General features: G+C 39.3%; 1 protein-coding gene across 1 annotated transcript in view; it reads left to right on the forward strand.

The window, feature by feature from the left end:
* Positions 1-18036, forward strand: part of KLHL14 (kelch like family member 14) — a 107789-nt gene that overhangs the window by 29572 nt on the left and 60181 nt on the right. Inside the window, exon 3 of the mRNA XM_081562583.1 lies at positions 2981-3102. Within this exon, the coding sequence (XP_081418709.1) occupies positions 2981-3102 (122 nt within the window). The remainder of the gene's footprint in view (positions 1-2980; positions 3103-18036) is intronic.

Here is an 18036-nt window from a genome sequence, read left to right on the forward strand (position 1 = left end):
TCCATGTAATTCTTCAGGAAGCCTGGGTGGTTCAGAGACATGTCCTAGTTGATGCGGAGTCTCTTCTAGCTGCTTTGCGGCTAGCCCTTTGAGTTGTGTCTTTGCTGGCAAGATGGCAGTTGTTACCATTTGCCAGCTGATCAGTGGCTTATGTATTGATAATACCAGTCCAGTTCTTAGCGGACAGAAAGGATGAAGACTCTCCATCTTCTTTGGGCATCTTCTTTGGCTCTTTGGGCAGAAATGACAAAGACCGTTGATCCTCTCCTCACCTGGAGAGATGGTCCGTCTCAGGAGGTATTGAAAATCACCAGTGGGATTGGTCCAGGGAAACTGGCCTTATCAGTGAATGAAACACCCTTACTTGAGCATCATTTGAGCCACGCATTTATCTCCCTTTGTCACTCCTGAAACACATTTTTAAAGCTGTACATTTATTTAAATATTAAAACAGAGACCAAATTACCATTTGGTAATTGACTTTGGTCATACCATTCCAATGAATCCTTGTCTCTATGTCTAATGGGTAGATATTGGTTCATCTACCCTCACTTTTGGACTTCCCTGAAGACTTAGACAGTGAAGAATCTGCCTGCAATGTGGGAGACGTGGGTTTGATCCATGGGTTGGGAAGATCCCCTGGAGGACGGCACAACAACCCACTCCAGTATTCTTGCCTGGAGAATCCTTATGGACAGAGGAGCCTGACGGTCTACAGTCCATGCGGTCTCAAAGAGTCGGACACGACTGAGCGGCTAAGCACAAGCACCCCTACTTTCAGTCTAGAGCATGTCCATGTGTCAAATCACGACAGCCACAGAATCATGACTTCTGGTTGAACAGGTCTGTCTATACGTGGAAACTGACAGTAGTCTAAAAATACAGTTGCTGTCATCTTGTAGTCACAGAGTGGTTGATTATTTGGGCTAAAACTACAGAACAACAACAACAAAAAATAGTCTTATATTAGTTCTGTAACCAGACATTTTGGAGATGATATGGCACGTGAGTTATGTATTATTTGCAAGTAAAAGAGAGATATGTACTGCACTGAGTTTCCTTAACCCTTCTCAACAAACCACCCTAATAACTGAAATCCTCAAATTATGGAGCTTTTTGCTATTTTATTGTTTTTGTTTTCTAACTACTAATCTATATGATCACCTTCATATAGGTAAGCCTGTATGATGGGCTTCCCTTGTGGCTCAGCTGGTAAAGAATTGGCCTGCATAGTGGGAGCCCTGGGTTCGATCCCTGGGTTGGGAAGATCCCCTGGGGAAGGGAACAGCTACTCACTCCAGTATTCTGGCCTGGAGAATTCCATGGACTGTATAGTACATGGGGTTGCAAAGAGTTGGACACAACTGAGTGACTTTCACTTTCACTACTGATCTGTAAGATATATGAGTATAGTTCCAAAGTACTTCAAAATAGTTGAGTTTATTTTTGTTTGTGACAAAATTAATATCATAAGCTGATATCACGTTAAATATTCTACAATACAGCTTCCCCCAGGCATGAGTCCCTGAAACGAGTTTCTCCAGAAAGTGTTTTTTTCTGATGAGCCATACATGAAGCATTCAATGGCACCAGAGTTTCATTAAAGGAATTCTCTTGTTCCCTTCCTTCCCATGGAAATGTCATTAACTGTATTAAGTTAACTCTCTGAATGTTAGGTTCTTAACCAACAAACAGCGCTTCTCCACAAGGGCATACTTCGCCAAGCATCCTTGAATCAGAACAACCGTGATGAACATGTAAGCATAGATTCGCAGCCACACAGTGGGTGGTGATCATATTTAAGAGGAAGCCTTTTACATTTATTGACTTTTTCCCTCCATCATGGGTGTTGCATTTCTTCCACCACCACCTTCAGCCTTTCAGGTAAATGAGAAGTTCAATTATATGTAAAGCGACCGTTAAATCAGCAGGGCCCTTGTGGGGGTCTGGGCCTCCCCTTCTCCCTCCAATCGCAAGTGAGCTCAACCCATTACTGTTCCCAGGATTGTACATCCATCAGGTCAAGTGTGCAGGGCAGGGTGCATCTTATAGCTTTTACTGCATATGAGACATTGCAGGCCTGTTCTCAGAAACTGCCAGGCAGCCTGGGAATCACAGTCACGCTTAATAGCAGCGAATTGCCAGCTCTTGATGGGTGGGTAGTCACTCTTTTCAGTGGTTGCCCCCTGGGGGGAGAAGGTAGAAAAACAGAGGGAGGGAATTAGAGTGACTTTGCACAGTTGAGCAAGTTCATGCCGCTGGATCAGTGGCAAGCATTGGCAGGGCTCCGCTCTGGGGAGGCTCAGAACAACCTCACAGTCTCATTTTTACCAATTGGTGCTGCTGTGTTGCCAGTGGTGCCCAGGGATGGGGGGAGGGGGAGGAGGAGCTGGGAAGAGCATGAAGGCAGAAGTCTCAGCTAAATTAAACAGAAAGTCCTGTTGGCTCTGGTGAACCCACCCCAGTTAGCCCCTGTGCTACTAATTGTACCAAACTGGTATTTGAAGTTCACTGGGTGATTAAAGAGTTGGCTCACAAACTCTCTGCATAACCTTAATTTTTTCAAGGTTCTTTGAGTGGAGAATGGTTTATAATAATGATTTTGACTAATACGATTTTTGACATGCAACTTTAATGCTTAACCTTAGTACAACTCCAGAGCATTTCATGTGTACTCAGCTGTAAAGAGTGATGATTTAAAGGGATAATATAAGAAAAAGGTCGTTCTAGAATGAACTTCTAACAAATTGCATAAAAGGAGCTTATTATTCCTTGAGTATGGGGATATGCCGTGCTTCTGTTCATTTCTCTGCTTGGTTCAAAAAAAAAATTGTTAAGAATGAATAGGAAAAGAAACAGGAAAAAAATGAAATAGAAATCTGCAAGCAGGGAACATTCTTTTAATGGTTATGATTTTGTTGCCACTAAAAAGGCTGTACAATAATGTGGTTATTCATCTCCTCTTTTGTTTTGGGTGAAGAATTCGCTCTAACAAGAAAATGCTGTTATTGGTCGGTGGGTTGCCTCCTGGGCCGGACCGGCTCCCCAGCAATCTGGTTCAGTACTACGATGATGAAAAGAAGACCTGGAAAATCCTCACAAGTGAGTGCCTTTCTTTCTACCCGCCTATTTATTTCAACGTAGAGCTATCTCGATGAATTTGAAAACATGGTTAATCAAATTAGACATTTTATTGATTTGTTACCCTTTGGAAGTCTGTGTATGTATCACAAGAGGTCTAGAGTGAAAGACTAAATTAACATTGCAGAGGTGGCCAACTGGGTAGTGGAAAGAGGCTTAAACAAAAAACTGGCCTAAAATCACTGCACCAAGTTGGTGTGTCTGCTTGTGTTTCTTTCAAGAGAAATTCTTCAGTTATGTTTTTGTTCTTTGAAAAGGGAAAGCTTGCTGAATAGCAGTCAGCTAGTAAATTTCCTCAGGTCCAAATGGTTACTGAGTTCACTGTCTCTATAATTAACATTCGGTTTGCTTTTGAGGCATCTTTGCTCATTAACCTTTAGGCTGTGTTCCCCAGTCTTTAGAAAACCACCCCCTTTCCATGCTCCACTGCTCCCACGTCCACTGTTCGAATGGACAGAGATACCCCAGTCCTAGTCCTACTGCATTAAATTGTGCTTGCAGACTTCCACCCAAGATTCTCCTCCCTTCCTTAAAGGGTGATTGTGTTTTACAGCAAACCTCTTGCCTTGGGTACTGAGATTTGGAACTTACTGTTACATCACTTATGATTCTCAATCTGACTCGGTCATGGAATCGAAAATCATCGTTTCTTGAGTGCAGCAGGCTGTGCGCACCAGTCCCCTCGTGGGCACAGTGGCTGCACTGGTCAATAAAACTAAATTTTAACTGTCAAAATTGCCCAGAGCTCTATAGATAAAATAATAAATGAGCAATTTTGATCCATAAATCAAAGCCATACATTTAAAACCCGCCAAAGTGAAAGTTAGATTTCCTTGTTGCATGTGTCTTTTGAAGCAGTTATATATTTTAGCAGATTTTTTAAAAAGTCATTTCCTCTCCTCTTACGGAAAGCCCTTTAAAGTAATAGAAACAGGACAACAGTTTGCCCATAAATGCAGGAGAGGAGTAGAGGCATGTGAGGTGGTGCTTGATATAATACATTTCGCAGCTGGCTTGCTCCAGCAAACCTGCAGACCTGCAGTAGCATTGTCCAGAAACTGCGATGGGAAGGCTCCCTGGACACCTACACACTCTGGTTGTAGTAACGAAGTAGTGGAGGGTAGCTGCCAGATTAGAAAGGAAAAAACAAAAGTAAGTTAGAGATACCCTCAAATGATATTCATTCTCTTTTTGACAAAATACTGTTCATAGTAGTTTAAACATCTGAATGAGTGACCCTGATGCTGGGAAAGACTGAGGGCAGGAGGAGAAGGGGGTGATTGGGGGTGGTTGAATGGCATTATCAACACAATGGACATGAGTTTGAGCAGACTTGGGAGATAGTGAAGGACAGGGAAGCCTGGAGTGCTGCAGTTCATGGGATTGCAAAGAGTTGGACATGACTTGAACAACCACAATGAGTGACCAAGCTGTGTTTTTCAAGATGCATCAGAAACTCAAGCTAAAGTAAAACCAAAGGATCAGTCTTCTGACACTTGATCAATAGGGAGGGTCTACACAGAATGAGATGTGGATACCCAGAGGAGGTGAGAGGGAAGAGGAAGGACAACAGATTCTTGATGAAAGAAGACAGAAACAGAGGCCAGGGGACAGGGAGATATTAGATCCAAACAGTAAATGATATTCACTCACAAATACATCTCTTTTCCCAGGTACATCAGGCAGGTTCCAATTATCTAGTGGTTTGAAGGCCTTCAGTAAAGGCAAAAAGATTAATTAAAACATTATGAACAACTTATGAAAAGTCTTATGTTCATTTCAAGCCTTGTTCAGAAAGAGAGTGCTCATCCAATTTATTGTTCAACCTGGGAAGCTTTAGAGTCTGAAATGGGGATCTGTTAATTCTTCTGGGACAACAGGTAGGACCAGAACATAGGGTCACCCTACTTCAGTTCCTCATATTGCCTGATTAACTCTTTACTTAGTGAGGTGCAGTAAGAAAGCATGAACTTGAGTTGGTCAGACCTAGGTTTGAACCCATGTCTGTGACCTTGAGCAAGTCATGTAAATGTCTTAAATCACAGCTTATTCATTCTGTCAGCATCCTTTGAGTATTTTTAAAATAAAATTGTGTTGGTAAACCATCAAGCACACAGCAGGAACTCAAAAAATTGCAAATGTGATTGCTATTGTTGTAACACTACTACCAATATTGTCACAAGGACTGTATGTACCTTTATACTTTCGAGGTATCAGTCAATTCAACCTCTCCAAGCAGAGGGGAGACAAATTACATTGCAACAGATCCAGTACTAAATCCACCATTTTGGAGTAGGGAGACCATTTTCTCTAGTTTTTGTGCATTGAACGTAGACGTCTTCAGACTGAGAAGTAAAGACAAATGGGTTCTGTTGGCTCCATCAGATTTGAAATTAGAAGGAAATAAAGACATTAATGTATAGAAAAGTTCAGATAGAAACCATGTTCAAAACTCTTGAATCTTTTTTCCTATACTCAGGAAGGCTCATGACTTTGAAATAAATGTCTACTCTACTGATACTCTTCATTTCACTGGGCTTGCACTTTAAGAAATCAAGTTTATTACTTTCTGGGCTGTGACTACACGGTCCCATGTGAAAGCATATTTTTCAGGTTTATGAGAGAAATATAGACAGTCTATCTGGATGATTTCTGCTGCTGGTTTGTATTTTTTTAAATTAGGGCATCTTAGTTGGCTAAATTGAATAAATATGTCAGTTAACTGATCAATTTCCACACTGTTGGGGCCATCTAATCCTATGGGACTGTAGCCCTCCAGGCTCTCGTTTTATGGACTTCTTCAGGTAAGAATACTGGAGTGGGTTGCCATTTCCTCCTCCAGGGGATCTTCCTAATCCAGGGATCGAACCTGCATTTCCTGCATTGCAGGCAGATTCTTTACTGCTGAACCACCAGGGAGGCCCCAATAATAAGTGAAAAAGTGTTTCTTACTTGATAAGAAGGTATTCAAATTCTCCCCAAATCTAATGAAACATTAAGGATTGCAGAACTGCTCATGGTCTTTTTTTTTTTTTTTTTTTTGACCCCAAAGAACTGCTAAGCCAATTGGCAGAGAGTTGAAGATGACAGTTAATGCTTGCAGACAGTTCCTGGTGTGGAGTCTGCTTATGTATTGAATGACTCTCTTCATAAGAACTAACAAATAAGTTAACCAGCGGAAACCTAAAATCTGAGATTACCTAGAGCTTGTGAATTGTAGAATCCTTTGCCCACTTGGCTTGAGCATTTCTAGCCTGTCTCACAGACATGCTTTTTTTTAGAAGGATGTCATCCCCAGGTGGGTACACAGATGCCCACTTATGGGAGTCATACCCCTTATACATGTATAATAAAAAAAAGAAGAATTAAGAGGAAAGTCAGCCACAACTTTCTTTACCTCTTATTCTGTTGTGTTATTCATGTTTTAGAAACACTATCTTAAGGGTCCACAAATAACAATAAATTGAATATGGTGGAGGTCAATGGAAGTGAAAAGGTAGTTCTACCTAACGTAAAGAAAACAAAATTCAACAGTCTAGCTAACCAGTGGCTTGGTCTACCCAAACAGCAAAGGGAACACTTATTCTCCCTGAAAAGATTGTTTTGGTAACATGCTAACACAGCCTTCATTTTTATCTTTCTCTTTGGGAAAAAAAAATCACTTATATAACATTATAAAATCAACATTACAAATTGTAACAGAGCTCCCCAGCCTCTATCAGCAACATACTAAGAAATACCCTGTAAAAATGAAGGTTAAGTCCTTTTGTAAGTCTGAAATGTTAAGTATTAACAAGAAAATTGGCATTGTTGTTTCTCTTGACTGTTAATAACGAAAGGGAAGTTGAAACGCACTTTTGTTCATTTTTATTTTACAGTACTGCTTTTCTTGCATTTCTCACTCCTGCACGCAGTCTCCCGTTTCATTCTTAACTTATTAGGAAGCGGTACAGGAGACATGAATACTAAAATGGCCAATGCAAAAAGCGTGCCTCTTGCACTTTGCAGGCCTTAAATCCTTCCTGTAAAGATCAAGGAAAATGGTCCCTGTGGCTGCTGTGAACTGCTGTAACGTATGACTGACGTATCAAAGTTTTCATGAAGTCCTCGTGTGGAAGCAGCTTACCTTCCTTCTCACGAGATGGTACTGAGGGGCTGTCGATTCTTTGGGTTCCCCGTTGACCATTGTCTTTACTGGTGGGTAAAGTGTTTCCCTGAAATTGACCTTGTTTTGCTGACATTTCAGATAAGAGATTCTACTTATTTGGGGCTTCTTATTGTTTTCCTTGAGCAATTCCAGGAAAAGGGATTTCAAAATATAGATTTATCTCTCCACGTGCTGATAATGATTTCCTTTTAGTAAGGTTAGAATAAAAATTAGAAGAGCTGAGTTAAAAAGGTATGTTCCTTCTTTTGGCCGCTTTCAGTTCCCTCTGTTAGTGCAAGGATTTGGGAACTTGTATTTTTTCAGTCATAGAAAATAAAGGAAACCATTGTACAAAGGTTTCCTGGGCTTCCTGTCTGGTTTGTGGAGGACCTTGAACTTGATCCTATCCATGCAGGAATAGTTTTAGGACTGGATGTCATCAATTTCTTTTAGGAGAGTTGCAGAGTTGAGAGGCTGGTGGATGCTTGATTTTTTTTAAAAAAACATATTTTCCATAAATGTTGAAGAAAGAATACTGAGAAAATACATCTTGCATAAGACATTGAACTTCAATTCCAAAAGATAAATGTAGATTTGATATTTAGCCAATATTTGAGCAATGAAGAATGGTTTAATTGCTGGTTATTCAGGGAACAATAAACCTGCACATTGACAGGTTAATCGGACTCCTTTCTTGGGCTTCTGTTTCTTGATTTCAGTTCATTTCTGTTCTTTGAGGATACATTGGAGAGGTGGAGATGACAAGTTAGTGGAAAACAATCACTTCTTATGATGATTTGCTTTGAAAGAAATAAAAAGTAAATTTAATTGAGGGTTCTACACCTTTAGGTTTCCTCTGTTCATGTTATCTAACCAATACTCACAACTTGTTTAGCTTAATTTCTAGACAGGTAGGTAGAGTCTGTGAATAGTGCATTTTGCATTGCGGGAGGACCTCAGAAAACAACTAGGTACTTCCAGAATGACTCAAAATGCCTGGGAAGCATTTAAACTTAACTGCAGACCTTATTCCTTTATGAAGCAAGCAATTATTGAATACCCACTCTGTGCTAGGTGGTAAGGTAGAAGGTGATCAAATCTCCTCTCAAGAACCCAAGGAGGCAATGAAAGCAAAATTGTGCTGAGGAATAAACAGGAGAAGCTGGGCTTACATGGGAGCCCATAAAGGATCCTTCATCTAAACATGGGAGGTTAGGAAGGCTTCTGTAAAAGTGACCTTCTGTAAAATTGAGAAAAATGTGTAGGAATTATTGGTGCAAAGAGGTGGATGATTGGGACTTCCCAGGTAGTCCAGTGGCTAAGACTCAGAGCTCCCAATGCAGAGGGCTCGGGTTCAATCCCAGGTCAGGGAACTAGACCCCATAGGTGGCAACTAAAAAAGATCCTTCATGCTGTGACTAAAAACCCCCAGTACTGCACTAAGACCAAATAAATAAATGAATAAACAAATATTTTTAACAAGAGATGAATGATCAAGTATTTTAATAAGAGGGCCCCATACTGGGAGTGCCAAAAAGCAAGAGAGAGTTGGTACCTTCTAGAAACTGAAATGAATTTATGTATCTATAGGAGAGCCTGAGGTCAAGGAAGTATGTGGTGGGACTGGAGAGTTAACCAAGAACTGTATTATACAGAACCATTTCAAGGAATTGCTAAGATAGGCTCAAGAATAAGAACCATGAAGAGAGATCCACCTCTCATTTTTGTTTTTGTTGTTAGTGAAAACACAGTGATCTAAAGGCTTTTAAAAAGTAGCATGGCAGTTGTTCTCTATTAGCTTGAAATTTTGAATTTCAGTTCATGGAGTAATGGTTTCCAGGACTTTGGACAAAGAAAAAGGAGAGAGAATTCTGTTTGGACTTTTAAAATATGTTAGCATCTAATTTTATCTTCAATGAGCTCAATTCTAATTTGGGATCCATGGCTGCACATTGCTATATATCTTGAATTATTTGCTACTGTGTATTCATGCACCAGTGCGTTAGTGGATTTTTCATAGATTTTTTAAAAAAAAATATGTGTCATGGTCACTCCAAATACTGTATTTCAAGTAAGTTGGGTGCCTAGAAAATCCAGTTGACTTTATTTCTGGTTTATATATACCTCCCTTGACTATAGCAATCACTTTTTCTCCAGAGAACAGAATGGGTACCAATAATTCTGGTGATGCCTTCTTTACACACCAGCTGTGGTATTTGCTACTGAATCTGGCATGAAAGAGGTATGAGTGATACAGGCTGCTCAGATTTGCTCTGTGTCAATCCTACACAAATTGCAGACAAGGTCTAGCAAACCACTGAATATGAGCCCTGAAAAATTAAATGATCTTCTCAACCCTCTCATTTTGCACATTAATTTCATTCATTCAGCAAATAAGTTGATACCTTCTATGTAGCAGGCATTGTTCTAGATGCAGAAAAAACAATGCTGAGTCAAAGCAAATAGCATCATGTCTTCACCAAACCTAGAGTTTATTGGAGGAATCAGCATTAATAAATAATCTCATTAGGGTGCTGGAGATCGACAGCTATACACTGCTATATTTACACACTGCTATCTTTAAAATGGATAACCAACAAGGACCTACTGTACAGCACAGGGAACCCTGCTCAATGTTATGTGGCAGCCTGGATGGGAGGGGTGTTTGGAGGAGAATGGATACATGTACATGTATGGCTGAGTCATTTTGCTGTTCACCTGGAACTATCACAACATTGTCAGTTGGCTATACTCCAACATAAGACAAAAAGTAAAATAGATAAATAATCCCAGACAGCAGTATATAATAGCAAAATGTGATGGTGCTCTGAAGGAAGGGTATAAAATATGTAAGATCATGGAATGGAGAGATAAGATCTAGTGTAGGAGTCATGAATGATATCACCAAAGAAGGTGACACGTGAGCTGAGAACAGAAGGATGAGACAGAGGTAGCCAGTTGCCCAGGTAAAGATGTGAGAGACGACTCCCCCAGGTTAGTTAAGAAAATCCCATAGACAGAGGAGCCTGGCAGGGTACAGTCCATGGCGTCGCAAAGAGTTAGACACAAGTTAGCCACTAAAACACTTAAGACCTTGCAGGAAGAAGGTGCTTGGCTAAACTCAAAGAGTGAGGGAAAGAAACACATGTCGTGCGGCTAAAGAGATTAGCAGAAATCAGATCCTGTAGGCACTTTCTACAGCACGTTCACGACATTGGCTTTCACTTGAAGTGACTGACGGAGCAGAGGTGTTGTACCCAGAGTCACATGATGATTTAGTGGTAGGATGAGGAACAGAACACTGGTCTCTGTGTTTTCATCAGACAGGGCTGTCTCAGCACCACAACGATCTGTCTCACCAACAGGTAATATGAGTCAAGACTCCAAGCAGATGAATGGGATTTAATCTGTGCTGACCCATCGCACCCATGAAAGTCTAAACAGATCCGAGGCACTGGGATTAGTTCCATGTTCAGAGAGTAGAACTACTGCAGGTTAATTGAATGAATCCCCTAGTCCTAGAGGTCAAGAATATAATCTTGGTTTGTGGACTAATCTGCAAGTTAGGAGGTACAAGTGATGAAATTTGCATGTAAGATTACTCACAAGCCATAATTCTATGAAGATTTCTTGACAGCTTAAATCTGTCTTGGTAGCAGTGTCAAAAATGAAACCACACACTCACACACACACACACACACACGCAGAGCCGCATCTTTCAGGACAGACAGATCTAAACTGAAATACACCCCCTGATTCCTCTCTGATCCTTCTCACCCACAATGTGGATATAGTTATACTCACTTCTTATATTTATTGTGAGAGTTAAATAAAAATAATATAATAAGCTCTGGGCTCAGTATTTGGAATATAGTTGTCCCCTGATACATTTTTATTCTATTTGACTCCATTTTGTATTGTTTTACAACCAGACAGAAGTGAATCTTATCTTCTGCTCTTATCACCCAAGATTTGAGAAAGAAGACATGCTTTTTTTCTTTTTGTAACAGCTATACATTTTATTTTATTTTTTAATATAATTATATATCTTTCTTAATTTTTTGATGTATAGTTGATTTACAATGTTAAATTCTGCTGTATAGCAAAGTAACTTTGTTTTAAATATATTATATATTAATATATATGTATATTACTGTCCATTATGGTTTATTATGGGATATTGAATATAGTTCCCTGAGCTAACACTAGGACTTTGCTTTTCAGCCATCCTATTTACAACATTTTGCATCTGCTAACTGCAAACTCCCAGTCCCCACCCACCCAGCCACTGCTCTCCTCCCCCTTAGCAACCACAAGTCAGTTCTCTACTTTCTCTACTTTTGTTGAGTCTGATTTCTGTTTGGTAGATCTGTTCATTTGTGTCATATTTTAGATTCCACATATATGTGATATCATATGGTATTTGCTTTCTCTTTCTGACTTACTTCACTTAGTATAATTTCTAGGTCCATCCATATTGCTGCTGCTGCTGCTAAGTCGCTTCAGTCGTGTCCAACTCTGTGCAACCCCATAGATGGCAGCCCACCAGGCTCCTCCATCCCTGGGATTCTCCAGGCAAGAATACTGGAGTGGGTTGCCATTTCCTTCTCCAATGCATGCATGCATGCTAAGTCGCTTCAGTCGTGTCCGACTCAGTGCGACTCCATGGACAGCAGCCCACCAGGCTCCTCTGTCCATGGAGTTCTCTAGGCAAGAATACTGAAGTGGGTTGCCATTTCCTTCTCCACCCATATTACTGCAAATGACATTATTTCATTCCTTTTAATGGCTAAGTAATAGTCCATTGTATATATACCACGTCTTTATTCATTCCTCTGTTGATGGACATTTAGGTTGTTTCCATGTCTTGAGTATTGTAAATAGTGCTGGTATGAACATAGAGGTGCACATATCTTTTTCAATTATAGTTTTTTCTGGGTATATATTCAGAGTATGATTGCTGAATCATATGGCAACTCTACTTTTAGTTTTTAGGAGCCTCCATGCTGTTTTCCATAGTGGCTGCAGCAACCTACATTCTCACCAACAGGGTTGGAAGCTTCTCTTTTCTTCATGTTCTCCCCAGCATTTATTCTTTGTAGACATTTTAATCATGGCCATTCTGACCAGTGTGATGTAGTTTTGATTTGCATTTCTCTAATAATTAGTGGTTTTTGAACATCTTCCCATATGTCTATTGGTCATCTGAAGAAGACACACTTTTGATTCAGAATGAAATTTCTATTTCTAGCCTGAAGATATGCGTGTCAATCAGGACAGGCTAGATTATGCTGTGGTAGCAAACAACCCTAAAATCTTAAATCAGCAAAAACCTTATTTCTCGTTCATGCTACATGCCAGCATATGTTGGCAGAGGGCGTCATTCAGGGACCCAGGCTTACAGGGCTCCGCCTTAACATGTAACAACCATGAGTGCAGCAGGGGCAAGAATGAGATGCAAGTATTTTGCACTGGCAATTAAAAATGACATTTGTCATTTCAGCTCAGTCACAGGGTTTTTTTGAGACACCTCTTGATCTTCCCTGGTGGCTCAGATGGTAAAGAATCCGCCTGCAAAGCAGGAGACCTGGGTTTGATTCCTAGGTTGGAAAGATTCCCTGGAGAAGGGAACAGAAACCCATGGCAGTATTCTTGTCTGGAGAATCCCATGAACAGAGGAGCCTGACAGCTTACAGTCCATGGGGTCACCAAGAGTTGTACACAACTAAGTGACTAACACTTCCACACTTTCACTTGATCTGGAAACCAAATAAAGAGACAGATTTTCTGGCTCCCTCACACATAATGCACAGTGATGGATTAGGCACAAGTTGAGCATGACAAACTCTTTAATTTAGAAAGAGCATAGCCCTTTAGCAACCCCACCAAATAGGCATTTGGAAAGGTGACTATCCAAAGGTGTGTTCCTTGATGAGAGTCCTCCCTAATTCTGCTCATCATCCTTTATTCTCCATGGCCATGGCTCCACCGTATGGGAGATTCTTCCTTAACTGAAGTCAACCTGAGGATTGTGCACTTCCTAGGAGTGGAAGAGTTTTCTAAGTACATTTCATGTCTAAGAGATGTAGCAGACGATGGGTATTTTAAGTCGCTAATGGTCACAGCCTTTTGTAGCCCAAACTGGTGAGTCTTTGAGTAATTCATCCTCTAAATAAACTCAGCTATCTTCTTATATGTCCATCTACTCCATGGCCAATGACCATATGCACTTTTATGATATAATTTTTATATTGCTTTTTCCTTTTTTTCCTTATCCCCATTTCTCTCTCTCATCTCTCTCTTTCTTTTGTCTTCCTAATACTCTGTATATTTGGATATCTACCTGGCTTTACTGAGGAAGTTCCCTTTTTACTCTTTTCCCTGAGTTAGAAGAGTTTACTGGATGTCATACCCTTCACTGAAACTTTCTTCTAAGATTCTCTAAAGTAGCAAAATTACAGTGAAAGCCACACTATTTTTTTTTTTAGTTTGGAGCAGAGGAAGGTTTATTGCAAGGCCAAGCAAAGAAAATGGGTGGCTTGGGCTCAGAAACCCTGAACTCTAAAGCCATACTTTTAACTTTTTTTGTCAGTAACTGAGATTTTAAAAAATTTTATTGGAGTATAGTTAATCTACAATATTGTGTAACTTTCAGGGTACAGCAAAGTATATCAGTTATACATATACCTATATCCACTCTTTTTTAGATTATTTTCCCATGGAGGCCATTACAGAGTTGCCTGTGCTATACTGTAGGTTCTTTTTAGTTAGCTATTATATATATATATATATATATATATATATAGTACTGCGTATATGTCAATCTCTCAGTTTGTTCCTCCTCCCCTTACCCTCTGGTAACTACAAGTTTGTTTTCTATATCTGTAACTGTATTTCTATTTTGTAGATAAATTCATTTGTACCCATTTTTTAGATTCCACATATAAATGATATCATATGATATTTGTTTTTCTCTGTCTGACTTACGTGTCTCAGTATGACAATCTCTAGATCCATCCAGTTGCTGCAAATGGCATTATTTTGTTTTTTTTTTATGGCTGAGTGATACTCTGTTGTATGTATGTACCACATCTTCCTTATCCATTCCTCTACTGATAGACAGAAGCTGAGTTTGAGTTTATGTCTTTTGCTCAAAATTCTTTTTAATTTCACCTTTTCCCAGATGGGTCTGAAAAGCATTGCTTCTTCTAATGTTGCACACTCCTGGTTTTCGAGACTAATTCTTTCAATCCTACTTGTAAATATGCAGACTTTTTTTGTGAGATCATCTCTTCTTTGTAGATCTAGCCAAGTGCAGTCAACAGCAACCAATACACACTATCAACATTTTTGATATCTCTCATATCTGTTTTTAAACCTCTTCTCTTGGAAGTGGATGTTTATGAAATAATACATTAGCCACCCAAGTAAAACCAGGCAACAATTTTTTTGATATGTTATGTTTTTATTAAATTTTTTTAATTAATTAATTTATTTTAATTGCAGGATAATTGCTCTACAGTATTGCGGTGGGTTTTGCCACACATCAGCATGAATCAGCCACAGGTGCACTTGTGTCCCTGCATCCTGAACCCCCTCCCACCTCCCTCCCCACCCCATCCCTCTGGGTTGTCCCAGAGCTCTGGCTTTGAGTGCCCACAAAGTGGTTTTCCATACCATAACGTGCATTTCCATCTTTCCACCTTCCAGGATCAGTTTCCTTGTCATCAGCTACTGGGTCCTCTTAGTACCAATGCCTGTATCTTTTAGAGGCTAGGCTAGGTTAAGCAGTAACAACAATCCCTAAACCCTAGTGGTTTATATAAGTAAAGTTTATTTCTTTTCATATTACATGTCTATGATAAAGTTACCTAGGTCTCTGTTCCATTTCTTCTCATTCCGGTACTCATTTTGATGGAAGTTCCACTACTATTTGGCTTATTATGGTTGCCAAGGCAGGGGAGAGAAAAATTTCATACTGACTCTTTAAGCTTCTTAAGTCACACTGACTCTTTAAGAGTTAACACATTTTATTGGCAGAAACAAATCACCTGGCCACACCTAACTTAAAAGTAGGTGGAAAAGTGAAATCCTCCCAAGCTCTCAAATAAAGAATAAACAAAAATTTGTTTAATAGACTGAATGGTTACAACAGTGCATCCTTATGTTCAACAAATACTTGGTTCAGTCTTCTCCAAGCAAAGTATTCTCATTTCTCCTGTGAGCAGTTATTTGTCAGAAGTCACAGCTGCTGCATGCATCTTTCTGTCTCTTCCTGCATCAATGTGACTTTTATTGTTGAGACAGATCTTTATTCATAGAAGATTACACATCTATATATTAAAGGAAAAAATTTAAAGTACACTCCAAATATTAGTATAAAGCATTGAAAGGGAATTTTTCTAATTTTGACTTCCCACAAATAGTTTAAGTATGTTTGTGTTTGTGTAATTTTTACTATTTCTTCTGTTCATTATATGCCAACTAGTATACATCTCTATAGTTTATACAAAAGAGATATAAATATAAATCATAGAGATACACATAATTCTCATAGAACAGAATGGTTTTTATCATCAAGAGAGATGATAAAAAGGGACTGAAATGACTTTCAAACTTACAACAAAAAAAATGAAAAGAAAGCTGGGGGGAGTGTTATTATATGCAAGTAACTCCATCAGAATAAAGGAGTAACTAAGGAAAGTGCAAATAAGCAAACTGTTCCTTTTCAGACTCACGTCATGACCCTGGTGGCATCAAGGAACTAAATCTACGTTTTGTGAATATCTGGTCAGTTAGAATTTTGGGTTTTGTGTAGTTTACATAAAACGACTCCACTGCAGGGGGATGATCACTCTGTGACCATGCCTTAATACTTATTAGTGAGATTCCTTTTGATGAAGCAAACAGTTGTGCTTCACAGCAGATATCTTAAAGGCCTGACCGTATTTAGCTGGCATTAAAGATGGCTTTGTAAAAGAGGAATATTGAGCAGATACTTTCTGATCTCTGTGTCTGGATGTCAAGGCAAGCTACTACTCCTTTCAGTGTGTGCTAACTATTAATCCTACTGACAGGCCGTATTTTGGTCATTAAGTCTTAATTTCTTTAAAGAAAAGATTTTAAGATTGAATTCCAGTTATTTAGCTAGAACAATCATCATTGTGAGTTTCAAAGACAAAAATCTTGCCACATTTTTATGTTGAGAACTGCAAAGCACTTTCAGAAAATCCTACTGCTAAGGCAATGATGTATCACTTTCACTTTCATTATATGTTTTTAATCAGAGCGTGACTTCACACTAGACAAAGCGATGCTTTATGCATGGTCTCACTTGTTTTTGCTAAAATCTTTTGACATGATTAATTTTACTTTAATGCTTTTGTCTTGTTGTAATGGTAAGGATGATGGGTATAAACCAGGCAAAAATACATGCTTTTCTATTATAACGCTTCTGAGCATTAAAAATATCTTAGATGAAAGGGAAAAAAAAAATCACAGGAGACTGGTTGGACTGGAATTAAATTTCTTGCTACCTGAACACGGAGTACATGAGATTTTAAAAAAATGATTCAGTCATTGTTTTTAGTTTTATTTTTGGTATTTTTATAGCAATTTATTCATCTGTATGATTAGATCTGAAGAGGAGGAGAGAGATTGTGTAGCTCACGTATTTCTTGATCTCATTTGTCACTTTGTAGCATTTACCTCCTTCACAGTATTAAGGGACCAAAAAATTAACCAATTCTGTGTGAGGTGTATCTCAACTAGATACAGGTAAAGTAAGCCATACTCTTCTATAGTGATATTTGGCATTGGATATAGGCTAGTTTTCTATGGTACTAATTTTCAGTCTACAAAAATTGAATAAAATATCCTTTGTCCAAATTATAGAAAAGCAGGGATGTAGGTGACTTTAAGAAGAAAACAATAGACCATTCAACACGAGAGATTTCCTGTGAGCAGTTGCCCTGGTATCAATTCTACTATCTTCACTTTTCCTTTTGTCCTTCACAAATGATGGGGTTGCCTACCTCTATTATAAGAGTATGACACTTTCCTTTTTCTACACAACCTGTCTGCTTGTTTTATTTGCCTCCTAAATAAATCCTATTACAATGCCAATGTCATCTAGTGCTGTATAATGCAACTTTATGCAGTGATGGAAATGTTCTGAAACTGCACAATCCAATATGGCAGCCAGGAGCCCCGTGTGACTATGGAGCATGTTAACCGAGGCTTCTACAACTGAGACTCTGAATTCCTAATTTTATTTCATTTTGATGAATTTAAATTTAGATAGCCCTTTGTGATGAATGGCTTCTGTATCAACAGCACAGCTCTAGATAAAGTTGTATGATGTGGTCACAGTCACTTAGGAGAGCTGTCTGCCACCCCAGCTCTACTGACCCCCAACTGTTCCCCTCTAAGCAAAGGTTAAAAAGCAGTGACTCCATGAAATAACTAAATTCAAAGAACACCCAGTGAGCCACCTGTGGGTTCTCTTCTAGGTGCCTTGACTTCACCTCATTCTCTCCTACGAGTCCCCCCTTTTTCATAGAGGTTATCTGCTGTATTCATTTCCTGGGGCTGCCGTAGCAAAGTACCCAAAACTGAATGGCTTAAAATAATAAACACTTATTCTCTCACAGGTCTGGAGACGAGAAGTCCAAAATCTACGTGTCCAAAGATGCTATGGGAAAATGCTTTCTCGCGTTTTCTGTTTCTGGTGGCTCCTGGCAGTCCTT

This window comes from Giraffa tippelskirchi, chromosome 14 (genome assembly GCF_054371585.1).
Source record: "Giraffa tippelskirchi isolate mGirTip1 chromosome 14, T2T-mGirTip1v1.2.pri, whole genome shotgun sequence".
Taxonomy (NCBI): Eukaryota; Metazoa; Chordata; class Mammalia; order Artiodactyla; family Giraffidae; genus Giraffa; species Giraffa tippelskirchi.